Source organism: Meles meles, chromosome 10 (genome assembly GCF_922984935.1).
Source record: "Meles meles chromosome 10, mMelMel3.1 paternal haplotype, whole genome shotgun sequence".
NCBI lineage: Eukaryota > Metazoa > Chordata > Mammalia > Carnivora > Mustelidae > Meles > Meles meles.
Window position 1 is genome coordinate 18602030 of NC_060075.1, and position 27614 is coordinate 18629643.

General features: G+C 42.7%; 1 protein-coding gene across 1 annotated transcript; it reads right to left on the bottom strand.

Annotated features, from left to right (window-relative positions):
- Positions 1–27438, bottom strand: BPGM (bisphosphoglycerate mutase). Its single transcript, XM_046019969.1, has 3 exons — positions 27312–27438; positions 13507–14168; positions 1–2012 (listed from the first exon to the last, which is right to left on the bottom strand). Exons 2-3 carry the CDS (start codon positions 14105–14107, stop codon positions 1831–1833), a joined length of 783 nt encoding a protein of 260 aa, XP_045875925.1. The 5' UTR covers positions 14108–14168; positions 27312–27438; the 3' UTR covers positions 1–1830.
- Between the last annotated feature and the right edge of the window lie 176 nt (positions 27439–27614).

Consider the following 27614-nt stretch of genomic DNA (forward strand, 5'->3'; position numbering starts at 1 on the left):
TTTTCAGAAATGTCTCATTTATTTCAGCCAAGATCTCAAAAACAATAAGCCAAATTATAGCAGAAAAGTGTCGGCAAAAATAAACCCTATCGGAGGAAATCGGCAAGATTCCAAACTGCGTGGTTGTGAGTGTAGCTTTGTGTGTAGAAGTCTATCAGCGGGCCAGGGGGTAACCTGGGAGTGAACATCTCGCTGCAGGACACGGGAGGACTCCAACTCTAGGGTCTTGCCCTGCATTAAGATATGGTCACCGATCATGTTAGAAAATTGAGAGGTCAATTCCAGAGACGAAACTGTGAAAGAATGGTATTCTAGGAAGATCTGATCTCTGAATTCTAAAGAGTATCACTGGTTAAGCAACTGGACTAAAATGAAGGGCTACAGTAGACACCACGGGTCGGTCAGAAACGTAAAGCATCCACAGTCCAGCTCTCCTTCCCAGCCATGTTCATTGCCAGTGCGGGAAGAATCCTACAGTAAGGACTAAACGAAGACCAAGCAGTAGCGAGGGTTCTAAATTAGTTTTCTTCTATGGCCATTTACCATCAAACGGATACAAACAGATTAGTCTGCCAAAGGAAAAAACCATGACAAACTGATCAGTAGCTACAATTTTTCCCACATGACTTTATCACTGAAATACAGGTCACCTGCCTTGAAATAAGGCAAGAGTTTAAAGAAAGAGGACTTGCGTGCCCATGATGTTTAAAAATATGATCTAGAAAACAGGGTCATTGAGATTGAGAAGTAATCCCGTCTGCTCATGGCCTACCCATGCTGCTCTACGTTATGTACCATAATTGTTTGCTCTCAGCTGGTGAACAATACATGTATACAACAAGCCCCAATGTATCATATTTTCCCTCCTCACGTGAATAAAAATTACATGCACTATATTCTACCTTCCCTCGGACCTGGATGTTCAATTTGTAGAGAATTGTGAGTGTCCATGCAACTCTGTGAGTGTCCCAGGAAGGTTCTGAGCCAAAGACTAGTTCAGAGGCCTTTGCTTAATGTTTATCACATATATGGAGATGCTTTGGGGATATTCATTTTTTGGTCACAGACCTTTATTTTTAAACCAATTTTAAGTACCCAAAGATTGAAGTTTAACAGAACGAACCAAAAGGAGAACACAAACAGCTAGGGCTGTGTCCATGCTGCTAATTCTAGCAGCCAAAGGGCATCCTTCCAAATGTCAAAGCAGGGATGTCTCTGGACTAAAGACAAGGCAAAGGGCCTTATCGTTTGTTGTTGGCTTTCTTGAAGAAACCCATCTATGATTTCCCCCATGTAATGGGCCTCTGGTTTTAACTGGAAAAGCATCCCTTTTCCCAGAGGAGAAGCCTAATAATAAATACTTAAGTAGAGTCTATTTCTAATATACCTTACTCTCATCCCAGAAAGTCTTAGTAAATATAAACGTGAACTACTCACTAGAATAAGTAGTGTCTCTCAATAGTGACTCAGTAATGATGTATTGAATGACGAATACCTTAAACTTCACCTCGACTTGTTACTCTCTTATCTTGGATATTTAGGACATTGATTAAGCCCTGCTGGTTACTAATTTAGCCCCACAAATGACTAACTCAAATAAGACTAGCAGGAGAGTTCATCCTACTCATGCCTAGTGAGTACTCATGCCTACTCAGGCATCCTAAAGCCTTTATCTGAGCAACGTAAGTTACGTAGTTACCTATATAAACTCTACCCCATAGCCCAGTTCTGGAAAAACAGGGGGGAAAAAAAGAGAGAGAGATCAGCACCCATAAAACACTGCATGCCACTTCTTTTGCAGCCATTCCTAGCCAGCAAATGGGAAAGCCTTCATTTTGCAGCTTGTTTTTTCACTTTTCCTTGATCATCTATTTTCTTAATGGCAGCTTGGATAGCTTCTTGGTCGCCCAGGAACTGGTGGGGCCCAACAGCATGCAGGTTCTCATCCAGTTCCAGGAGAATGGGGACTCCAGTGGGTAGAGTAATATTGATAATGTCTTCATCAGAGATACCTGTAGATCAGGAGAGAAACAGACAAGACATTGAAGGCAATGTAAGAGGAATTTCTCTTCACTTGTGTAACTGCACTTTTTTTCCTTAAGATTTTATTTATTTATGTATTTGGTGGGGGGCAGAGGAAGATGATCTCAAGCAGACTCCACACCAAGTACAGAACCTGATGTAGGGTTTGATCCCTCAACCCTGAGATCAAGACCTGAGTGAAAATCAACAGTCGGACACTTAACTGATGGAGCCACCCAGGTGCCCCACTGCACCTTTATTGAGTCCCATACTAGCTGCATGTCTGGAAATATACCAGATACTGGGAGGGATTCCAGCTATAGGTCCTGGAAGGAAAAAACTTCCCAGAAATTAGAATAAAACACCTTAGACAGAGAGTTGCATCACATCAAATTGTAGGATAACAGATACCCTTTGGGGCAACCTGTTATTCCTTCATGTTTCCTATCTAACTCTTGTAGGTGAACCTTCATAATAGCATCAGTCATAACAGCCAAAAAGTGGAAGCAGCCTAAATGTTCCTCAAAGGATGAAGGGAGAAATTAACTGTGGTGTAGCCATGCAGTGGAATATTATTTGGTAATGAAAAATAATTGAGTGCTGATACATGCTAAACATTGATGAATCTTGAAAACATTATGCTAATGAAAGAAGCCAGTCACCACCGACTGCATGTTGGATGATTGCATTTATATAGGAAAATCTAGAGTGAGACAAAGAGATTAGTGGTTGCCTAGGGCTAGAGGGAATAGAGAAAGTTGGAAGTGACAGCCATGTATAGGGTTACTTTTGGGAATAATGAAATTGTTCCAAAATTAACTGTGGTGATAGATGGACAATTCTGTCCACACACAAAAAGTCACTGAACTGTACTTTTTAAATGGGTGAGCTGTATATTATGTAAATTATACCTCAATAGAGTTGTTAAAAAATACTAAACAGATCCAAAGAAGTTAAACAAAGCTTCTCAAATCACAAGACTGTTAAGACAATAAAATTGGACCTGGGTTTTTTTATTTCCAAATCCCAGAACTTCAACCCTGGTTGTCTAAGGCTACTTCCATGACAGTCTAGGGAGAGAGAAGAATGTCTGTATCCCTGCTGTGCCCCTGTGAAGGGCTGGGTACTAACTGTAGCAGCTAGTGTTCTCCTGTTTTGGGGACTGGTGAAGGGCATGAACAGATTCATCTGAGCTCTTTGAAACAGCTAACACACTGGGCTCATGATGGGTGGGCAGGTTTAGGGGTTGTGGTCTGTGACCTTATTAAAGAGTTCTAGCTCTCTGGCAAGGGGCTGGAGCACACATGGGGTTCTCTTGTTTGACCATGGCCCCAGATCTAGCCAGATCTCGACAGGTCCTCTCTTAGTAGCACTGCCCTCGAGCTCATGCCTATGCTTAGATAACCCAGTTTTGTGTAGGACCAAATCAAAGAGTCAACTCAATAAAAGCCACGAGTACTAGAATATTTCCCCTACAAAGGAAGGAGAGCTCAACAGAAATAGAAACGTTTCCAATAAATAAAGTTGACATTCCACTTTAATGACTATTCAGATCATTCACACGGCAGACTAATTACTTACACATATTTAAAATACCTAGACTGGTTAATAATCAGTCCATGAGACTTAAGGACTGAAATTTTAAAATAGCAAATTAGGAAAAACCACAGTGAAGCCATTACTCATTACTTGATTTTGGCATAAGCCACTCTTTGTCCTGAGAAAGTTAAGCAAGCAGAGGTCCTAAGGCTAGAACAATGCATCTGCACTGAATTAAGCCAAACTGAATCAATACTACATTATGCAATACCGTATTATAAATTCATTAACTGGAACATCATATGAAGGTTAAAATGAGTGGACAAACAGCACAAGCCCTGTCTGATAACTGGCCTAGATTTTTTATCTGGCATCCAAGAATGTATTGAAGGGAATCACTGGAGTCCTCACTCTGCAACTACCCCTCTCTGTCACTCTCCCTCCACAACCACCCCTTCCTGAATCCCCAACCACTGTCTTTAATTCTTTTCTTTTCTTGCTTTGAAGTAGGCTCCATGCCCAGCATGAAGCCCAGCGCAGGGCTTGAACTCATGACCCTGAGATCAAGACCTGAGCTGAGGTCAAGAATAGGACACTTGGCTGACTGAGCCACCCAGGTGTCCCTGTCTTTAATTCTTGACCCTTCACATAGGAGCATCCAGGATGCTGCAATCAGTCTACATGACTGGGACATTTCAAGTAAGAAATAATGAACATTTATGGTAAGTCAAAGGAGTAATTCAATGCCACTATGGAGAGAAATTCAAACAATTTCATTTTCTGCATACAGGATTAACTTCAGGAAGTCAAATCTGCATCTATGAGCCCCAGCCCCCAAGGCAATACAGTGAGAACAGGAAACACAGCCAGATATTAAGATCACTGTACATGTACGACAGCACTCACACCTGACCTTCTGTGAGAGGTGGCTGTGCAAATGCTTGCTTCTCCTATCAGGGTTGCAAACTTCCTTGAGAACAGGGACCATGTCTCATCGATCCCTGTGTCACCTGTGATCTTAGAACAGTGCCTTGGTCACTGTGAGAATTTAGTAAATGGTTTGTTCGACCGTAAAGAACCCTATTATGTGTTGGGTGCCAGGATCCAGAAATCATTTAGCTCTAAGATCCACTATTACAACTGTATACATTATATGAATCTACTTCTTAATATATATATAAAAGCAATAAGGAATAAAATATTAACTAAAAACTCTACTGCATAAAGCCTATACACGAAAGCACTCTGAAGACTTTGCCAGAGGTATGGTATTGGCCGAATTTCAGAACGAGGTCAAAACGGAGACAAAAGCTCCTCAAAAGTAAAGATTTCTTGTGTCCAATCCTAGAGGCTGTATCCTGCACCAAGAACCTTGGTGAAAAATTATGTTTCCTTTATAACCTTACTAAGAAAAGAAGAGAGCTGAGAAGGTTCTTAGCCTTGAAGAAAAGGTTGTTTATATTTAGAGCTAATAAACAGCTCAAATTAAATTTGTCCTCCATATAGTTCCTTTGATTTCCTCCAAAAGGTTTGCTTAAATCCTTTGAATCTTGGGAAATAGGAGGGAAGATGTCCAGGGAGGCAAATCTGTCACAGGACGAGAGTAAACCCCAAATACATAGTGCATATTTTTGGAATCTAGGAAAAGAGGGAAACCACTTCAATCAGCTCATTGGACCGGGAGATGCCACGCCGGCCCAAGGTACCTCTCCCAGGCAAGTAAGTCACAATTCAAAGCCCACCGATGGGCGATTTGCAGGGAGGGTCTGTATTCTGTTGCAAAAAATAGCTGATATAAGAGACTCTCAGTTTCATAGATGATCTGCCTATTTTAATTAGAATTCCTTTAGGGTTGGAGGCTATTATGTGCAACTTAAAGATAGGCTGGGGAGCAACTGGAAAGGGGTTATTTGAATATTGTAACGTGATGATAGGATCACAGCCTCTAATTTAGAATAAGGCAGAGGGCAGAATCCACTCCACATTGAATTTTATAGTGAAAATAGCCTACCGCTTTTAAAAGTGAAGGTTTTTGTAAATTAATGATGCTTCTTCTAATAAGAGAAAGCTTAACCGTACCACCAGGCAAACATTTGCTCCACCAGAGAGGCCCGAATTTGCTGCTTCTGAAAATATCCCGCTAAAATGCCAAAGGTGATGCACTCCTCAGCCCCGCCCCCACAGCTGGCCCCAGCCGACCTGCCCTCTCTGGTTCTCTAATTTCGCCTCAAGGCTTCTCTGCCTGGCCGTGTGTACAGCTGCACACAATTCTTCAGGGATCAAGCCTGTCGTTCATGAGTCTCCTGCACGCCACTCTGATTCCAAACTTGAAACTGCCTAGCCCTGTGCTTGAACCCAGACTAAACAATCCACTTCCGCTGGCAAGAGGCAGACTACATCCAACGTTCCAGTTCAGTCCCTGGCTTTTCCTTCAGTGTGGGCCAGCAGGAAACAAACAGGAAGTGACTGTGCCAACCACAGAGAAAGAAACACACGCCTGTCTGGAACGCTACAGAACAGGATGCTCTTAGATACTAAGCCTGCGTCAGGAGCTTTCCTATGGTGCTGCTCTGGGAGAAGTGGGTCTGGATGCTTTGCCTGGACTTACTAGCCCAGCACTGGTAATCGTTCACACCTGCTAAAAATAGGTAAAGCCATCTCTTAGGGTAGGCATTTTCTTACCATATAACATCTCCTAAGTCTGTCTGAAGTCTTCTTTCTTCTGAAAGTATTAAGAGCTACTTTCAAGTTAAAGGTAATGAAATCCCCCCAATGATCTACAATTGAAAAGCAGAGATATTAAATAAGTAACTGACAGGGTAGAGGCTGTCCCGATCAGGCAAGAAGTGTATGCTGGGCGCTGGGCACGTGGGTCCTGGGTTTGTAATTCCTGTACGAGAGTGTTGCTTTGCTCTGAATCGGTAACACTTGCCTCACTCTACTGTGTGTTCTCCTACGTTGACCTATTACTGGGCTGCCTGGTTGTGAGAAGGAAAAAAAGTCAGAAGACTCCATGATGACTGAAGAATTTGGTGGCAAGTAAGGAGAAATCATTCTGAGGCAGAAAAACCTTTACTAGAGGAACTCACAATCCTAAGTACAAAGCTTCGTGGTCCCACAGCTTATAGATAATTCAGGAAGATGGGCTTTGACTGGCAATTCCCTATGCCATGGTTTGGGTTCTGAGTAAAGACAGAACGAGTTGCTCCTGAGAAAGCATACCGGTGCCCTCCAGGTTAGTTTTCAAAGGCAAAGGTAGGTGTATGTAGCAACCTTCCTTTAATTCTACTATCTGACAGTCAAATTAGTCTATTATTTTGTGCACCAAAAGGCACGGTCCCCATTAGGGCAATGGCCATTTTGCTGGATAAAAGCAAGACGTTTAAACTGAGTTATAATTTACGCACAATGAAATTCACCCTTCTGGGTGTACGGAATAGTTCTATGAACCCTCCAAATTTCCTTGTACCACTTTGCAGCCTACTCTTTTCCACTGATCTATTTTCTGACCCAATAATATTGCCTTTTCCACAATGGCAAATAAATAGAATCTATAATGCCTGGTTTGTTTGTTGCTTTAAAAAAAATAACAGATATGTATTTCCTCACAGTTGTGGAGATATCAAGGTTTGTGGCCTCTCTCCTTGGTCTGTACATCTCCCTGTGTCTTTGCGTGGTCTTCCCTCCATGTCTGTGTCCTGATCTTTTATGGGGACAACCATCGTGTTGGATTTGGGGCCAGCCTAATGGCCTCATTTTACTTAATTACCCCTTTAAAGACCTTATGCCCAAATACAGTCATATTCTGAACCACCGAGGGCTAAGACTTCAGCAAGAAGGTACAATATACAGCCTTTTTTTTTTTTTTTTTTAATATACAGCCTTTTGAATTCAGCATCTTTCACTTGGCATAATACAGCTGAGACTGACCCATGAAGTTAAGGTAAATAGTAGTCTGCTCCTTTTTATTAAAGCAGTTTCTTTAAGCAAAATAGCTTGGTGATCAATGATTGGCTGGTCAAATGAAATAAAAAAAATATGACCTAGATACACCAAAGAGCAGAGTAAAACACAGGGTTGAAACACAGCTTTCCAGCCGGGTCAGAGCCTTGTACTAGTTCCTGTATTAAACAGGATATGAGGTAAAATGCCTAGAACTGCACTTAGCACACAGCATGCACTCCAAATAAAGCCACCTTTGTAGCTGCACCAGGGAACACCACACACAAACCACAATGTTAGGGTAACAGCAATAATAATTGAAGACTCAGTTAGTTGAATCAAATTAACTTTTAATGGTTTACCTGCCAAGGATACTCTTGTCTCAGCTTCTTAAAATACAGTATTCCAAACAAGAAATAGATCAAGGGAAGGGCTACTTTTCAGAAAAAAAAATTTTAAAAAGCCCAGGGGGTAATCATGTGTGGAGACTCAGTGAACTGGGTTGGGTGGAGTTCAGGACTCCAACTAATTATCATGATCATGGCCAAGTCATCTGAGATCTGTCTGGGTTTCCTTTTCCTTCAACAGCACCTGTGTTGTTCTTCACAAATGGAAGAAGTGTCAGTCAGGACTCGACTGCTTATAGGGTTGAGTCATAGCAGCAGATAGCTGAGAAACAAAATACCGTCTTAAGAACCAACACTCTTCATCATTGAAGTAGATACAACATGGAGTAGATGTGGAACACTAGGATACTTTTTAAGTAAAAAGATCACAAGGCACTTTGAGGTTTCAGGGTAAACCAATATTCTGAGTGGTTATTTAATAGGATCATCATCCTTTCTACCCCCAAGTTCTAATCTTTAAACCGTAACGTATTTGTATGATACGATGGGATGCTGTCAGTTGGATTCTACCAACTACCACACTCCTCCCCAGCAGGAAGTAACAGCTTTAAGTCTGTCAAACAGTTTAAAGACAATACATAGAAACATTGCCCAGTTCTTTCAAAGGATCCTGTTTATAGAAGAGAATTTGATATCAGCATATCTAGAAAGCATGACTAGGACTCCAATGAATCTACAACCACAAGCATTCTTACTTTTGTAATCAATGCAAAGAATTCAGCAACTTTTGTGTTTATAGGAAGTATGGAATCTGGGCATAGCCATTTCAAGGATTCATTCCTTTTTTTTTTCTTTTAAAGATTTTATTTGTTTGAGAGAGAAAATGAGAGAGAGCATGAGAGAGGGAAGGTCAGAGGGAGAAGAAGACACACTGATGAGCAGGGAGTCCGCTGAGGGATTTGATCCCAGAGCCCTGGGATCACGACCTGAGCCAAAGGGAGTTGCTTAATCAAATGAGCCACCCAGGTGCCTAAAGATTCATTCTTAATACTAATGAAGGCTAACATCTTTATAGTAAAGTGACCACATCATTTATTATTCAAGGGGGGTACTTCTGAAAGTGAAAGGAAAAGCTATTAATAATTATACTGGGACGACAGGTATTAACTAGAAAACGGTTAATGGTGATATATATAGTCATGTAACTTTACAGTAAGAATAAATTGTCAAGCAAGATGGTAAATTTTATGATATGTTTTTAACACACTAAACACATATAATCCCCAGTAAACTGCAAGTAGTCCTTACTATCTGATAAAAATCTCTATTTCCACCCCCCCCCTTAAAGTAAAGGAAAGTCACCTAATATTTTGGAGTCTTAAAGAGTTAGCATCCAAATTCAAAAGAATATTTTCTTTTAGTTTGGGAATTTATGAGGTACCACATTATGCCCTATAGCTTGGCTTCTGAAGGTCAGGTCAGACATGCAAGGTAAGAGGACTCATGTTCCTATTCCAGTGATCATATACATTCAGGATAAACTTTAAAAAGCCTAAAATCTCATTAATAGAAATGACATGGGAGAAATAACACACGATTTCTTCTGATCTTGGGAAAGTCACATATGTAATTCTTAGAGCTGTGACATAGAATACTTGCATCTTATTTTTCAGTATACACCAGAGCAGGTATCTCTTAGTGGAGATTGGTACTTAGAGAACTCCTAAAATAAGACATGATAACTAACTTACCAAGTGATCCTAAAATCTAGTTTAGTCCATTTCATGCACATGAAATAATTTCTTCCATGTTAGACGTGGAAGTCATTATAGGAAATCACAGCGACATCAAAGGGCTCCATGAATCTTACCACCACCACCACCAGGGGGTACTACAGGCCAAAAAGGAACAAACTTGTTCTCCTACCCAGGATGGGTGAGCCAAGATTACATACCAGCCTATGTCTTGTATGGACAGACCCCAAATTTCCCATCCACTCCATTTGGTTCCCCACCTGTGGGCCTGTGCCAATGGCACATTCCGGATTTTCTGCATTTTTCTCCTCTGAATGTCTGCCATCCTCCCTGGTCACCTGCCTTCCCATTTCCAGTCCCCGCCTCCCTCATCTACATCTCCCCTGTCCTCGGCCACAGGCATCAGCCAACTCCACACCTTTTCCGCTTTCATGCTTCCAACTAAAATCTCCTCGTACCAGTTACCTCTTCCAGCATGAACACCACTCTTTTAAATTAATTATCTCCCAAATAAACACATTTTGTCTAAGGCCTGTTTATAGTGAGAGGGATAGGAATTATAATTTAAGGTTGCTTCAGTTTCAATAAGCTCTGAAAGGTGATTTAGTTCTATACATTCAACTTAAAAAAAAAGACCTTCAGAAGAAAGTTAAAATGAAGCCTGAGGACTAATGTCTGCTAATTTCTCAGCAATCCCTATAAATCCATTTCTGCTTTAGCGGTCAAAATTATATTTTATTTTTATTTTTTATTCTGTACTCCACATCCATGCATGCCTACTTTGATAGCATTTCCATATATTTGCCCGAAATCTTTTTTTTCTAGGCCAATATCAAATCCATTCGTCTTTTAATCCCATTGATTAAACTATTTTTGCAGCTTTAATTAGATAATTCACATACCATACCATTTACCCCCATAAAGTATATAGGTTGATGGGTTTTAGTACATCCAGACTTGTGTGACCATCACCACGATCCATTTTAACACATTTTCACCACCCCAACAAGAAGACCTGTACCGAACTGCAGTCACTCTTCATTCCACGCGCCCCACCACCTCCACCCCAGGCCTAGGAAACAGTCTGTTCTCTGTTTCTAAAGATTTGGCCACACAGACGTTTCATTTAAGTAGAATTGTACAACATATGCTCCTTTGTGACTGGCTTCTTTTAGGTAACAATGATTTCAAAGTTCACCCATGTTGTAGCACATAAGACTATCCCATTCGTTTTCATTGCCAAATAATATTATATTGAATGGATATACCAAATTTAATTTATCGAGTCACTCGATGATGGGCATTTGAGATGCTCCCATGTTTTGTCTCTTATCAGTAATACTGCTATGAAGGTTTGTGTCCAAGTTTTCATGTGGACACATGTTTTCATTTCTCTTAAGTACTGTTATGTGTTGAACTGTATCCCTCCAAAAAGGTTTGTTGAAGTCCCCACCCGAGAAGACCGTATTTGGAAATAGGGTTTTTATAGAGGTAATCAAGTTAAGAGGAGGTCTCTGGCCCTACTCTGCTATTATTTGTGTTCTTACAAAAAGGGGAAATTTGGACAAGGAGAAGAGAGACACACGGGGGAAACACCAAGTGAAGACTGAGGGCCGCAATGATGCATCTACAAGCCGGGGAACGCCAAAGACTTCCAAAGAACACAAGAAGCTAGGAGAGGCAAAAATCTTGCCTTGAGCCTTTAGAGAGAATATGACCCTGCCAACACTTTACTTTAGGACTTCCAGCCCCCAGAACTGTGAGAAAAGGAGTATCTGTTGTTTTAAGCCATGCAGTGATTGATACTTTGTCTCAGCAGCATTCAGAAATGAATACAGGTAAATACCTAGGAGTAGAATTAGAAGATCATATGGTAACTGATGTTTAATCTATCAAGAAGCTGCCAGATTGTTTTCCACAGCAGCTACCCTAAATGATTGTTTTTTAAATAAATTATTAGTGGTTTCAAAACCTCCCTCAAATGCAGAAAGTAAGCTTTCTATGGGTAACCTTGCCCTCCACAGGTGTTTTGGCCTCCATCCCCACCATGGGGATAGGCTTCCTCACCACCATCTGTAAAACTCCTTATTTCCTTTAAAAAAAAAAAGAACAGTAACAAATCGTGACATCACCAATGCAGCAATAGAATGGGGGTATCTAAGATGAGCTATGGCTGGGGATGCAGAATAATCTTAAAGACATCTAAGCCTGAAGATAGTTGAAAAATAAATGGTGTTAAGCAGTAAGACATCACTTTTAAAGGGAGGATTTCCTAGCTAAGACAGGGACGAAAAGAGGATCCCAAAGGAGATGAGGGGATTTTCTTTAGGGAAGGGAGCTTGGCCACGAAGAGCTCTAAGCTCCACCTTTGGAAAAAAGGAACTGGTGTCGTGAGACAGAATACATCTTTGGGCAGAAACTTGGAGACTCTCAATTTCAGTTTGTCACTATCCTAAGAGAAGGCTCAACTCTTCTTCAAACAATAAAGTACTATAGTCCAATAATGATGAAGTCATATGTCATTTAATCCAGTATATGACTATTCTGAAAGAGGAAGAATAGAACTCTTTACAGAGGTGAGTAAATAAGATATATACACAAACATACACCAATAGATTGAGCGCCATGTCTAGCCAATAACGTTTTTAATAGCCAGTAAAGTCTGTAGAGTGTAGATCTCTGCACAACTAATGGGTGCAGGTACAGGAGTCATGATTTGGCTCCTGGCCACGTTACTTTAAAAATCAGGGGTAAAAACACATGTTAAAACATTTACAATGAAATCTCATAAAGATCACTTTGTTTTGTTACTAATAAGCTACTTTCACTTATTTCACAAACAGTGTCAACCCCTTCATTTCTCACCGGCTCTTAGAGAAAGGTAAAGCAGAATGGGAAGGGAATGTTGGAGAGATGATTCTAGTATCATGGGTTGGCAGCTGAGAGTGCTGACAGACAGGAAAACGGTGGATGGAACAGATAACTCAAAACACACAGCTGCCTGGGATTACTTAGTGAAGGGAGAAAGGGGAAGGAGAGACCCCCTAAAGGTGTCACAGGGCCTCACTGATGCCCAAACTAGTGAGCGTGGGTCCTCAAGAGTTCATTTAGTTCATGTTACTCAAGAAGAAGATAACAATAGTGTACATTTTGGAGTATGTTTAGAATACAACATCAAGTAGTTAAAATAAAATGGAGGCAACCAATTATCTCCAATAAGCCATCCTTTTCTTTTCTGTCCCACTAACTTTCTCCCAAGCAATGACTCAGCCTGGTCTGGAAAGAGAGGACTGGCACAAAGGAACTTTTCAAGAAGGCCAGGTCTGAAACACCAGAATAACTGTTTAAAGTTGGAAGAGCATGGGCAAAACCAAAGTCTAGATCATTTTATTTATCTGGAAAGACTCAAATAAATAAACTGGCTTTGCATACCATTTCTATAGAAATATATACCCTTCCTAGCCTCCCTAAAAGTTACAACAAAAGCCATATGATCTTTTAGATCAAGAGTCCTCAAAGTGGAGTACCCCAAGTAGCAGTATAGGCATTACCATAAAACATCTTAGAAATGCAAAGTCTCCAGCCTCACTCCAGGCCTACATATCCAAAACTCCAAGGATGGGGCCAGCAATCTGTAGGAGACCAAACTCTCCCTCTAGGTAATTTGGATGCTTGCTAAAGATATAGAATCACTGCTATCTATAATATGAATGTGAAAGGCACAGGGGTTTTGATTTATAGAACAAAATGATTCTTAAAAGACTAAAGAGGCAAAAAGGAATAGGAAAGAAAGTCTGTCATGTCAGTTGTGCATTGTAAGCTCAGAAACCACATCTCTTCTAGGTTAAGGCCCACGCGTAACACTTAGCAACCTTTAGGAAGTAGTAGCAAAAAGATGGTACCTTCCAGATGCTTCAGGAGAGCTCTACTGCTATTTCCATGAGCGGATATCAGAACGGTTTTGCCACTTAATACTTCAGGAGCAATCCTTTCGTTCCAAAAGGGAAGGAGTCTCTCTAGAACATCCTTTAAGCTTTCAGATCGGGGCAGCTGATCCACAGGGACGTCGCACACTTTATACCTCCGGTCATTGTAGATTTCGTGGTAGAAAGGGTGCGATTCCTCAATGGGTGGTGGGGTCACATTGTAGCTTCTTCTCCAGAGCCTCACTTGTTCTTCACCGTGATTCAAAGCCATCTGCTCCCTGTTGAGGCCGATCAAAGCTCCATAGTGACGTTCATTTAGACGCCAGGAGCTTTCCACTGGAACCCACTCCTGCCCCAGCTCTTCCAGGATCAGCCAGGCCGTGTGGATGGACCGATTAAGGATGGACGTGAATACGAGATCGAACTCTAAGTTTAGCGCTTTGAGTTGTTTTCCACAGTTCCGAGCCTCCTCCATTCCTTCACTGTTCAGTTTCTGATCCACCCAGCTACAAAAACGATTCTCTTTATTCCAAGCGCCCTCTCCATGTCTTAACATAATCAGTTTGTACTTGGACATCCTGATGGCGGAGCTTCCCTAGCACTTTCAAGTAGGCCAATATTCAATGACAGCAATACATCTAGAAAGAGAAGGAACAAAAAGTATATTGTTATATTCTTCATTCAACTGACTCCTGGGAACAGAAGCACAACTTTACAACAGTCAGTGTCTGAACTAAATTGAAGTCATTCCTTTGACCAGATTTGACATCAAGAGATCAGACACCTTATACACTATGGCACATACAGGCACATCCTACAAATAATTCATTATGGGGAACCTAGTCAACTTAAATTTTCTGATGGCGAGACAGTATGTTAATTGCATGATGTAAACCAACAGAACACGTCATTGTAATGGCTTGCTGCATTTCTGCCAGATAAAAAGGGCTTCCGTGCTTACAGAAGAGAGGATTTAATGGAATGAGTTATAGATGTCTAAAAGGATGACTAGTAGCTGGGAGTTCCCAGCTACTAGCAGCTGACTCCGGGTTGAAGGCATCCTCCTCACTTTGTTTTTCTTCTGGTGAAAAAGAAGAAGTATTTACCAGTCTCGCTTTATTTTAGAAGTTAAACACGTTCATTCGATGACTCCACCACACTGATCCGGTATGTAAATCACTAACTGGGGGCGGCTAGCTCTTCAATACCATAAGCTCCATGACCTAGAAGAAAATCTAAGGTTCAACATCCAAACACCACTAAAAGTGATTTAAAGCAACATTAACGCTGAACGCGGCACTCATCGAAATAATCTCACCAGCCTCAAGATCGAACTTTTGGCAGGCATAAATCCGTAAGCCAAACAAGCTATCAAATGCAAGCAGCTCAGAGATGCTGCCTGTGGAAACAGATTAGCAGGAGCAGGTCTGCAGGAGGGAGAGGAAGCACGCTGATAAGGAAGCCCAGACTCCTCCTCCCTGATCCTTAAACTGTCCCATGGAAGCCAGCCGCATCTCAGCAGGAGAGTCTGGTAGACTTTAAAGTGTTTCGGAATTCCCTAAATTAAGCTGTGGGCGTAAAGCTCTGCTGGTCCCACTCGGTCCCCTGGAGATTCTGCTGCGTTCAGTTCTGGCTGAGCTCCGGCCGCCTCAGGCTGCCTCCACTCTCCTTGCTGTGGACATACTTGTGCTGACAGATGCCACTCCCTTTCCTTGCCCAGTGCTTTCCATTTCCACCCTGGGGAGTAAAAATGATAGGAACATCGGGGCCGGTCCTCTGCCATTCTTGGCAAGCCCCGTTCTGTGCCACTTACCCTGTGATTCACCCACGGTTACATAATACATCGGCGACAAAGTTAACTGGAATCTAGGTATCTAGCTGCTTCCTTTCTTTAGTAATTCCTAGAGATTCTGATGGGAAAAGAGCCTTTACCATAAGGTTTCATCTTATTTCAGGTGAGGGCAACCCAGGAGGACCTGAGGGAGGAGGCGGACTGAAGTAGTCTGCAAGTAGGTGAAAGGTGAGGGTGGTTGGGCTTTGGACTTCCCTTTTTTTTTTTTAAGATTTTTTTTTTTTTTTTTTTTTTTTTTTTTTGACAGAGAGACAGTGAGAGAGGGAACACAAGCAGGGAGAGTGGGAGAGGGAGAAGCAGGCTCCCCCCACCAAGCAGGGAGCCCGACGTGGGGGTTGATCCCAGGACTCTGGGATCCTGACCTGAGCCGAAGGCAGATGCCCAATGACTGAGCCACCAGGTGCCCCTGGACTTCCATTTCTTTTCTTTCTAAGATTTAATTTATTTATTTGACAGCGAGAAATCACAAGTAGGAAGAGAGAGAGGGAAGCAGGTTCCCTGCTGAGCGGAGAGCCTGATGCCGGGCTGGATCCCAGGACCCCAAGATCATGACCTGAGCTGAAGGCAGAGGCTTAACCCACTGAGCCACCCAGGTGCCCCCGGACTTCCATTTCTTGTCAAGCATCAGGCCTGAAGCTTTATTGCACGAAAAGTGGGAAGCATCTGGAAGAGACTGGGCTCGGGGCTCAGGTGAAACCACCTCCCAGAGCTGAGAATTCCTGGAGGGAGAGCGATGCTTCTATCCTCCCTCAGCACTCCTTCGGGGATGGCGGAAGAACAGAGAACAGGATGAAAGACATCGGGGCAGCGTTTTGCTGCGTGATTACTGGTGCCCTGAAGCAGAATAACCACGAAGCTAATGAAGCTCAAGCTTCAGGCTCCTTCACTTGAACAAACTCCTTCTGGGGCCTTGGGAGAAACCAAATAATGTGTGTGATTGTGTGCACGCGTGTATGCGTGTGTGTGTTTAATTTGCAAAAGAAAGACATTTTTTGTATTGCTTTTTCCTTTTAAGAGCCCAATTCACCAAGTAGTAGAAGCGTCTGATCAGTCAAAAACTGGATTCACCCCCTTGTAACAGTTACTGTTTTGGTTTTTGCTTCTGGTGGAGAAGGGGGATGGAGAAAAGAGAAGCCCCCTCAACCCTTACTTTGTCTTGTCAAGGGGGAAGCCTCCTTGTGCTAATGAAGCTCTTTTCCCTTCGAATGGAAAAGGGCATGTTGGACAAATTCTGTAAGCAGAAGCATGTCTCCATTGTCTTTGATTATGAACTAGATCAAGAGAACAAAATAAAGCAAGAACACGAACACCCAGGCACTTACTGCCAAGCCTGGCAGTATTTTAAATCTGCTCTATTTGCTTAATTTGTTTGAAAATAGAACAATTTTTCTGTTTCCAGTCTTCCCCCTCACTCAGCCCCCCAATACATACACTGGAGCAGAGAAACAATACCATAGCCAGAAAGACTACACAAATACCCTTCCCTCACTCTGGCCTCCAGGGGTGGATACAGGATAAGGTACTAGATTAATGCATCTATCTTGGGTAAATAAAGTTACTTCCTTCTCTCCTCCTTGCTGCTATCAACTGACTTCCTATTTAATTAACAGCTGAATATTTACAGAGGAGGTGTTGAGGTTTAGAGTTTGCGATCTTTAAGATTTTAATCACCATGGGAGCTGGCATACCAAGTGTTTACCAACAAACCCACAGCAGCCCAGTCAGTCTCATTTAAAGTTTCAGGCGGGGGCTGCAAACTCTCACGAGACAGGGGCCAGACAGAGGGGAAGAGCAGAGACACTGGGCCACAGGGGTGATGGGAACCGTGGAGAACTGTGGGGACCACACGTGCATCTCTGATGGACGCGACTCTTGTGTAAATGGACAGAGCTTTTGCATAAGCCGGTCTCACTGAACCAAGGGTCCCATTCTTAGGATCTTTCTGGAAAACAAACAGAAGATGGAACTCCTCAAAGTAAACGCTGGAGAGAATGTAAGAATGTAAGACTTCGAGTCAGACCACAGAGAACCTATGAACTCAGTTTTGTCTCCGGGCTAAAAAAAAGTGTCTTCTTCAAAAAACATAAAAAGGGCCATTTCCACTCCTAAAAGTTCATATAAAACTAAAAGGAGAAGCGACTATTTAGCTCCCCCATTTCTCTGTGAGGCTGAGGAACTGGGGTTCCCGGATCTTCTAATTTTCAAGAACACCAGAAATGCACCTTTTTTATGTGACATCTGATATTAATACTGCTGACTAATTTAAATATATTTGAAAAATATGAGCTAAACGAAACGTGTCCGGAGGCTAGATTGAGTCTGCTAACATGTGAACCGTGACTTCCAAAGAAATCTCCTCCAGGCCGCAGATGAAGGGAGAGGCCCCCATACCCTGGGAGATGGTCCGACCGCCAGCCCCCAGGCTCCAATCCTGGCTTTCCCCTGCTTTGTCTAACACCCTCTCACCTCCACATGTGCCGGCCTCCTTCTCCCTGGCCTTCCTTCACCAATCCCTTGGCCAGGGCCCTGCAGAGCCCAGCTCTGGAATCAAACTTCTACTCAACTTTGAACTCTTCCTGGAATCCTTCTGCCAGCTCTGAGCTTTAACCCAGCTGAAAGTGAACTGAAAGCAAAACTGCCTCTCCCAGGTGTCTGCTTCCCCCTCTTGTCCGGGGTGTTTGTCCTCGGATCCGGGGGCCCAGGCAGGTGATGGGTACGGTCCGGCTCCCTCTGGGTCCTGACCAAATGCCTCCACCCTGCCATCTTTTGGGGGAGGGGAGAAGCTTGGATTCTGAGAGTCTTGCTATACTCAGATGTAGCTCTCATGCCCTCACTGATAAGCTGCAAACATCCTGAAAAGTGAGCACCCTATTTAAAATCCCCAATCAGGGGCACCTGGGTGACTCAGTGGGTGAAAGCCCTGCCTTCAGCTCAGGTCATGATCCCAGGGTCCTAGGATCAAACCCCGCCATTAGGCTCTCTGCGCAGCAGGGAGCCTGCTTCCTCCTCTCTCTCTGCCTGCCTCTCTGCCTACTTGTGATCTCTCTCTCTCTCTCAAATAAATAAATAAAACCTTTTAAAAAAATAAATTAAAAAAATAAGATTCCTAATCACTTTCAGTTGGTCTTAGGATAAAATCCAAAATCTTTCATGTGACCTGTGAGGCTTTGGTTTTCTTTCATTTCCTTGAGCATGCCGTGTTCTTTCTTGCTTCAGGACCTCTGCACACCTGTACCCTACCCAGAACCCTCACCCAGCATCCCCCCCACCCCCGCCACCTCAGTCCCACTCAGTTTTAGGTAACTTCTAGTCTTCCTTTAGATCATCTGTGTCCAATCAAAATATACTGTTAGCCACATATGTAATTTTAGATCTTTTAAAAGCCACGTTAAAAAGGGAAAACAAATAAAATTAATTTTATTTATTTTTTTTAAGATTTTATTTATTTATTATATGAGAGAGAGACAGCATGAGAGAGGGGGAGGTTCAGAAGGAGAAGCAGACTCCCCGCAGAGCAGGGAGCCTGATGCGGGACTTGATCCTGGGACTCCAAGATCATCACCTGAGCCGAAGGCAGTCGCTCAACCAACTGAGCCACCCAGGCACCCAATAAAATTAATTTTAATAATATATTTTATTTAACCTTACAGGTTCAAAATATTATCCTGACCTATGAGCTCTATAAAATTCTTCATGGGGGGGTGCCTGGGTGGCTCAGTGGGTTAAGCCTCTGCCTTCAGCTCAGGTCATGATCTCAGGCTCCTGGGTTCGAGCCCCACATCCGGCTCTCTGCTCAGCAGGGAGCCTGCTTTGTCCTCTCTCTCTGCCTACTTGTGATCTCTCTCTCTCTCTGTAAAAAAAGAAAAAAAAAATTCTTCATGGGGTATTTTACATTCTTTTTTTCATAGTAAGTCTTTGAAACCCGATGTGGATTTTAGATATAAAGCCCAGCCCAACTTGGACCAGCCACATTTCAAAGGCTCATGTGACCAGTGGCTACCATGTTGACTGGAAAAGCTTCAAAGCTGAGTTTTAAGGTTATTTCCTCTAGGTCAGTGGTTCTCAAACTTGAACATACATCAGAATCACCAAGAGAAGTGGTTACGAAAGAGTGCTGGGCTTCCCTTCCAAGGAAGTCTCAGGCATGGGCCTGAGACTCTGGGAATCTAGATTTCTAACAAGGTCCCAGGTGATGCTGAGATACTGCTGGTTTGAGACCACCTCGGCTCTAGGCCAACTTCTCTGCCCTTCCTTCTCACCCCCCAGAAGTGGTCAGTCCTGCTTGGTCTACAGTCTTGAAGCACCCGCTCTATAACACTGGGTACAGTTGTGATGGGTCACTTGTACAGATTACTTGTTCAGCATCTACGTGCTCTGTTACACTGGCAGCTGCATCACGGCAGGCCTCACTCACCGCCCACTCTCCAAAACCTAGTGTGACATGTGACACATGCTGGGCACTTAGTAGGAAGGTGTGTTGACTGAATTGAAGTCAACAGAAGTGATTACATTGTGCTAATGAGCCCAAGGCTTGGCAGTTGTGAGTGGTAACTGCCAAAGTAAAAACACTCGGTTGGCAGGCCTGAGAGGTTAGGAGGCCTTAATCCGAGCATGGCAGTGTGTTTAATGGCAAAGCCCAAGCCAGTCATGATCATCTGTTACATTCCTGGATCTTTCACAGTTTAGCGTATTCACGAATGGCCAACATCTCCACAGAGAAAAGAGAGACTCCGACTGACAACATTATAGTTAACATATGTTAACTAACTAGAATTTAAATAAATACTTGAAACAAAACAAAACAAAAACCCAAAACCCAAAAGTCAAACCAACAAAACACAGGGAGCCCCTAAGTGGCGAACTGGAAGTGCAATCCACATCCGCCGCCATGCCCATGCTCTTTCTCCTCACCATGGAGACTTCAGAGTCTGGGTTGGAGTATCCAGGCTCACTTGGCTTTACTTCACAGGACCATCTCCAGTCACAACTTGTTCTTCCAAACCCAGGCAGTCGTTTCATAAAATGCACACAAATAAGGTGAGTGTGAAGGAGGGCTCAGCTTATGACTGCTCTAGGGAAAAACCTTAAGGCACAAAGTCAAGTGGGCAATTTACAAAGAGGTACCACACTATGAATATACACACCCCACCTCAAATTTAAAACTTTTTTTTTTTTTAAATCCAGCTTTGTTTTTTGTGTTGTTTTTGGTAAAGCTCAGCACTCTGGAGCTGGTTCTCAAGATTCCTCGTTTATCCCTTGGCAAGGGGTTACCAGCACCTGAATTAAGCACTAATTTTAGTCAATGATTTACTTCATACCAGAAAAGACCACACAGGTCACTGAATTAGCATACCCTAGGGTTTCTTCCTTTTTTTAAGAGATATATTTATATATTTGAAAGAGAGTGAGAGAGAAAGCACACTTGTAGGGAGAGGAGGGGCAAAGGGAGAGGAAGAGAATGTAGAACAGGCTCCCCTGCTGAGCGTAGAGCCCGATGCAGGACTCAATCTCATTACCCTGACATCAAAACCTGAACAGAAACAAGAGTTGGAGATTTAACTGACCGAGCCACCCAATGCCCCAGGGTTTCTTCCTTTTTAAAGTATGGTGTTGCTCAAAGAAAAAAATGACTAAACAAACATATCTTTTACATGACTCTGTGTCTCATCTTCTCACCCCTTCCTCTTTGTTTTTCCCTCCTTCTAGCCATTATTTTTTCAGTCCTCTGACACCTAAACTGAGCCTTAACCACTCTACTGAAATGGTCTCTCAAAAGACCGCCAATTAGTTATGTCTCACTAAGTAAAGACCATCTTCTCTCAGGACTCATGCCTCTTTGATCCCTCTGAAGCTGACTACCTCAATGGAGGGGTTAGAATTATTCTAAGATTCTGGTGCTGTGTTTCTCTCAGCAATTCTACTGTTACTTCCTGGTCTTGGGTCTCAGCTCTTCCATTATTACATCCTGGTCTTGGGTCTCCGTATTTTCCTACCCACCACTAACAGTACTATCTATGATGATGAAGACAGCATACGATGTCATAGCAGCCAATATTCATGGAGGGCTCACCATATGTTTGGGACTATTTGAATCCTCAACCACCATTCTATGGAGAAGGTTCTATGGTCTTACTCCCATTTTACAGAAGCAGAAACTTAGATGGAAAGGTCAACTTGACCAAGGTGACACAGATTGCAAATGGCGGGAGCTGGAGTTCAGTCTCAGGCAGGCTAGACCTCCAAGCCTACCCTTTGGCCTTGAACCACACTGCTACATCACCACATTGGCACCTAAGTGTCTGTCCTCAGTCCTTGGAATCTTTTCTCACTACTTTATTCACATTAAAATGGCCAATTTACAAACTGACAGCCCCAAATATTCATCAGTCTCCCCAATCTAGTCAATTGAACGGGGTATAATGCAGGACTGTGAGGAGTACTGAATCCAACAACTAGGTCTTCAAGGAACTGATGGGGAAAAGGGGTGTGTGTGTGTGTGTGTGTGTGTGTGTGTGTGTGTGTGTGTCACTAAAGCAGAAAGTAATCCATACCATGAGAAAGCACTTCATTCATAAGGGAGATGGAAAAGGGGAGATTATTTCTGACTAAGGCTTCATGAAAATGGTACTATTTAATCTGGATTTGGAAAGATGTTCAAGACTTAGATTTATAGAAAAAGAAAAAGGAATTCTAGCCTAAAGGAATACTGAGTAGAGGCAAGGGAACAGGTGCATATGGAGAACGATGAGCCATTCAAACTGTCTGGAGTATAGAAAGGGTGACCACACTTCCATGTTTGCCTAGAACAGTCTTGCTATAGTCTTGCTGTAAGCCTGTTTTCCCAACATTATTATTATAGGGCCCCTTTCACACTTCAGTGTCCCATATGGAAAATTATATGATCTCTATCCAAAGTACAGGGTATATCAAGGAAGTAGGAGGAGACAAACCTAGAAAGATAAGATTGAATAGTGGCCCCAGAAAGGCGTTGTGCCAAAGAAGATAGGTTCTTCTATAAGTATTGGGCCATCACTGAAGATTTAATAATGTGTATTTTAGGAGGGTCAGGCAGCACTTACAAACACAGAATGAGATAGGGAAAACTACTGATATGAATACGTGAGAGGTTTTTGCAATGATTCTGGTAATACATAATGAAGACCTGGACCAAGATAATGGCTGATGAGATGGGATGAAGGAGACAGATATGAAAAACACTACAGTTTAGCTGAGGTGTTGGCAACTTTTTCTGTAAAAGGACAATTAGTAAATTTTTTAGGCTCTATGGTCTCTGTTACAATTGCTCAACTCTGCCATTGTAGCTGAAAGCAACTACATAAGTGAATAAATGAAGTTTTATTTCAATAAAACTTTATGTATGGACACTGAAATTAGAATTTCATATAATTTTCATGCCCATGAAGTATTGTCATTCTTTGATGTATTTCAACCGGTAAAACAAAACAAAACAACAACTTAAAAACCATTCATAACTTGTGGGCCGTACAAACACAGGTAGTAGACCAGAAGGTCTTAGTTCGGCAAACCTTGGCCTAGCTGGATACCATACTCAGACCTACTAATCACATCAGCATTTTGAACCTTTAAGCATCCTGTCATGGGATAATCTCAGAATTACTAAATCACCTGATTTTATTCTCGGCTGGAACTGCAAGTACCTTGAGTAATGGAATCCCATTCATAATTGTTTTTATTCCTCACAAAAGACAATACCGAGCACATTCAAATCAGTCTGTTTACTTCTGCTTAATTGGTTTAGTAATGGGTTCAAGGTAAAATTATAGAGAAAAAGTATTCATGCTGTTAACCAACTTCAAAAATATGTCATTCTGGGACGCCTGGGTGGCTCAGTGGGTTAAGCCGCTGCCTTCGGCTCGGGTCATGATCCCAGGGTCCTGGGATCGAGTCCCGCATGGTCTCCTTGCTCGGCAGGGAGCCTGCTTCTCTCTCCACCTCTGCCTGCCTGTGTGCTCTCTCTCTCTCTCCTTCTCTCTGACAAATAAATAAAAAATTTTAAAAAAAAATTAAAAAAAAATATGTCATTCTGACATGCTTTACTTCTCTCAGACATCATCTTCATAAATTGCCACAGTGCCTCGCACTTCAGGAGAACGCAGGCTGGCTCAGGCATACACGCTGAGCAGCTGGCTGAGCAGTAGAGAGACAGGTGATTCAAAGGAAACACGCTATGCAGGTGAAATATTTTCAAAGATTTCTCGCTATGTCTATGTATAGAAATTCCATCCCAATTGCCAACAGAGCAAAAGATATTCTTTCCATAAATGTCACCATAAAACTGAAGTTAATTTTTTTTTTTAAGCATCCTTTTGGCAAGGCAAGGCTGGAGAGAATAGGTGGGTAGGGGGAGAGAGGACTGGTGCAAATACACGGCATTGCATTTACTGAGGTTACTTCTACCATACTTCCAGGACCTCTAGATAGTTTCAGTAAATGTAGCACTAGACGATCTTGCTGCTGCCTCCTACTCCTGCCCCTCATCAAACCATTTACTTTCACATACCTTCCCTACCCCCCACCATAACTGAGCTCGTCCCATCTTCCAAACTAATGTTCCTGAGATGTTGCTGCCTCCCTTCCTCAGGTGTCTGAAAAGTAGTATCTAATACTCTAGTATAATGACTCATGAACAGGCGAGGAAAATTACAGGATAAAGACCACTCTAAAAATAGAAACTTCGTTTTCTGCTTCTAAAAACTGAGTAAGAAGTGTGATCAATGATAGAATGTTGAAGTAACGTAAAATAAGGGATGCAGAGCCAGAGTTGCTGTGATCAAAAGCTTCCCCTAAATATTAGAAAATACCACCCTTCACCAGTCAGATGTTTTCCCTAGTCCAAATCCTCATTGCATGGCTTTGAACAACTCTTAATCTAACTGTAGAGGAATCTAATTCTATAAAAGATAGGCTGGCATATTCGAGGATGGAAAAAAAAGGCTCATCATGTTTCGGATAAATTAAAAAAGGAACAGTTCTTAGGGGAAATGAAATCCAGAGTTCAGTTCCTTAGAGTCTTAATAAAACACGCTTTCCCCAAAATAAAGCTCAATTTTAGAAGTCCGAACATGACTGTATGTAAAAGTACCTTGCATTCCACCACCTATTACTTTCCCTAAAGCTTTACAGTAACTTTTCCATTCGCGTTCTAAGAGCAACTCTTTACCAGGAGCAAATTCTATCACTTCCTGGTGCTTTCCAGGCACCGTAATGGTCATTCTCCAACTTTACCTCTACAGGCAGCCCCTACTGATCCCTTGTTACACGGGTAGCAAACCATGCATGTAGACCCCTATTCATAGGGAAGAGATATACTGGGTCATGAGATAAGCGCTTGCCCAGGGCATGTTGCTTGTTCCAGCCTGCGCGGCATCACTGATGAACCCAACACCCACTCATGACACCTCCTTCCTAACTTTGGTTACTTATTTCCCCCCAGATAATAGCTTTTGTCTATACAAGCTATTGCCACCAAATCCCAGAAGTTTGAGGTCAAGAAACCTGGACATTAGTCCCGGCTCTGCTGCTTACTGATGGTGGGATGTTGACCAATTAATTCAAACTTTCTGGACCTCAGGTTCCTTATCTATAAAGACAGGGATAATTGCTGTTCTCAAGGGACTATTAGGGAGACTAAATGAGATTATGGTGAAAAAAACACTCTGCCAAAGAGTGAGAGGTATTCTGGGTTGAATGGAGCAGACTAATGAAAACTCACCCAGACCTCTGGCCCCTGAAATTGATCCTACCTTGCTGAGGTATGTGTGGAAGTAAAAGCTGGGAATAAAGTAAAATGAGGAGGGGGATACAGAGAACAAGCTAAATTAGGTAGTGGAAGGAGAAATATAACCAAATATTGTATGGGCTGGGGGTGTGGAGAGTTGATGGTAAGACACAGCTCTAGAAGCATACCAAATATTAAGCAGTATTCTATAATCCAAATGCTTTAATCAAGTGGCTAAGGTTTCCTCTACATTTCATAAAGTTTTTTTTCAGTATTTGTGGCCAAATTTCCGTGTAAGAGTTTTATTATTAATACTTTTAGTCTTATTTCTCCACGTAAACATTCTCTCACACCAGATTTCATTCCAAGGCTGTTCAAGAGACCTGTTGGTTCAAATATCTGTGTCCTCTGTTCTCTGAGCACCGGACCCACAAAAATGAACGCACAGCTGAATTTAGATGTATCGGTCATTACTTAAAATGAAATATGCCACTTAATCTCAACCAACCGTAGAAGGCAAAAGAGGAAGAGAGACTGCCAGATCTGCCCAAACCCTGGGCAGACTAATAGTTACCTCCGAGTGACAGAATAAAGGAGGACATTTTCTGCCACATTATACTCTGTATAATGGTCATTCTGTACAATGACCAAATTTTCTACAGTGATCCTTTGGGTGTGGCTTAAAGAGGGGCGCAAAAGAACAAGTACTACCCTTTGTAGATGGGAACATTTATTTGCTGACAGATTGGCCCAGAATTTACTGCTATGAGATTTTTGCTTATGTACTTGTCGTGGAAAATGTCTAAACATCTCTATTTTAAAACAGACTTTTAACATAAGCATGGCCCCTCCGAAATAATCTGCTGCAACCTCCGCTTTTTTAAAGATGCAAAAATTAAGCCAGAGGGTTGAAATGATTTGTTTAAGATTACACAAATAACAACAGCTTCCACACGAAAACCTGGGGGTCCTGACTTCCAACTCAGAGCTCCTTCTGCTATACCATTCGCTTGAATTACATTTCTCTAAAGTCCACCACCCTGGGGATTTAAGGAGTGCACTTGTGATGAGCACAGGGTGACGCATGGAAGTGTTGAATCACTACCTCGCACCCCTGAAACAAATATAACACTGCGTGTTAACTAACTAGAATTAAAAACAACAACAACAAACTTATAATAAAAGAAAGCCCACCACCATATGAGGGACATCTATGGTGGATAAGGGAAAAAAAAAAGATGGATAAAACCAGGGGCCAGGGGAGCGTCAGGGGAGAGAGTTTTAAACCAAAGTACAAGCTGTCATGTGTTCTGCTTTGATTACAGAAAACTGTAGTACCTCCTGGTGAAAGATGCCATTCGATTTCCCCCCACCCAGAGGCTGCATTTGGTCAGTTCACATTCTGGTTACCGCTCACAAGCTGTAAAGCCTCCGTCATTTGGAAGGGAGGTGGTAGGGGCAGAGGAGTATAGGAAGTTAGCAAACAACTCATTATCCTTTAACTTTACTTTTTCAAAGTAACTGTGGACTGTACTTCCATGATGCATTTCTCTTGTCCTTCTCTACTCATACAGCCCTCATCCCTTTGAATGGAGGAGAAATAGACTTACTTTTTTTTTTTTTTTTTAATTTTTAGTGGTTCTAAGAACCTGTGATTTAGCTCGATTTGAGAGCTACGTGAAACCCCAGCAGTTATTCACCTCTTTCTCCTTCCCAGCATGCAGGCTTTTTCTATCTACTTAGACGTTTAGGGCCAGGTCTATCATCGCCCTAAATATAGTGGCGGTGGCCCTGAAAACACCCGAGTTTGCTTCCAGGACCCCTACTCGGCCACCCTGTGCCTCATACGTCCGGGAGAGATCAGGTCATCGTTCCCTCCAACTCCTGTTTGTTGTCGCCGTCAAGACACCACGATCAAAGCGCAGTCCTCCTTTCAGCTGACAGATCTGTGCGTCCCAGAAAGGCTTATTCTGAGGAAGGGACCTGAGAGGGACCTGGGGAGTCAGTGAGGGTGGGAGCTCGAGCGGCGGACGAGTGAGCACCAGATTCCCTCCAAAGACGGAATCGGGGGCGTCAAGAACTGGCCTTCCTGCACTCCAAATTAAAACACCACATCACTTAAAAACAGAAAGGTTCGCAACCGCAAAATTCTAAAACAAAACCACTCACCTGCAAAGAGGGCAGCAGCAGCAGCCGCTCCTCAGAGCCGCCAAGGAGCCAGCTCCTCCTACAACTCATCACTGCCGCCGGCATCGACGCTCTTTTCTAGCTCGGGAGCCCGAAGGGGAGGTCCTCGCCCTCTGCGCATTGGAAGGTCCAGCTGTCACTCACTTAAGGCCCCGCCCCACTCCCGGGAACAGGTCGAGGTCTTTTCCGTTTCCCAAATCCCCGGGGGTAGGCGGCAAGGCTCTGATTGGCTTTCTGAGGAAACGGGCACACTCTAGGACCAGTAAGAAACTGACTTCGACGCTG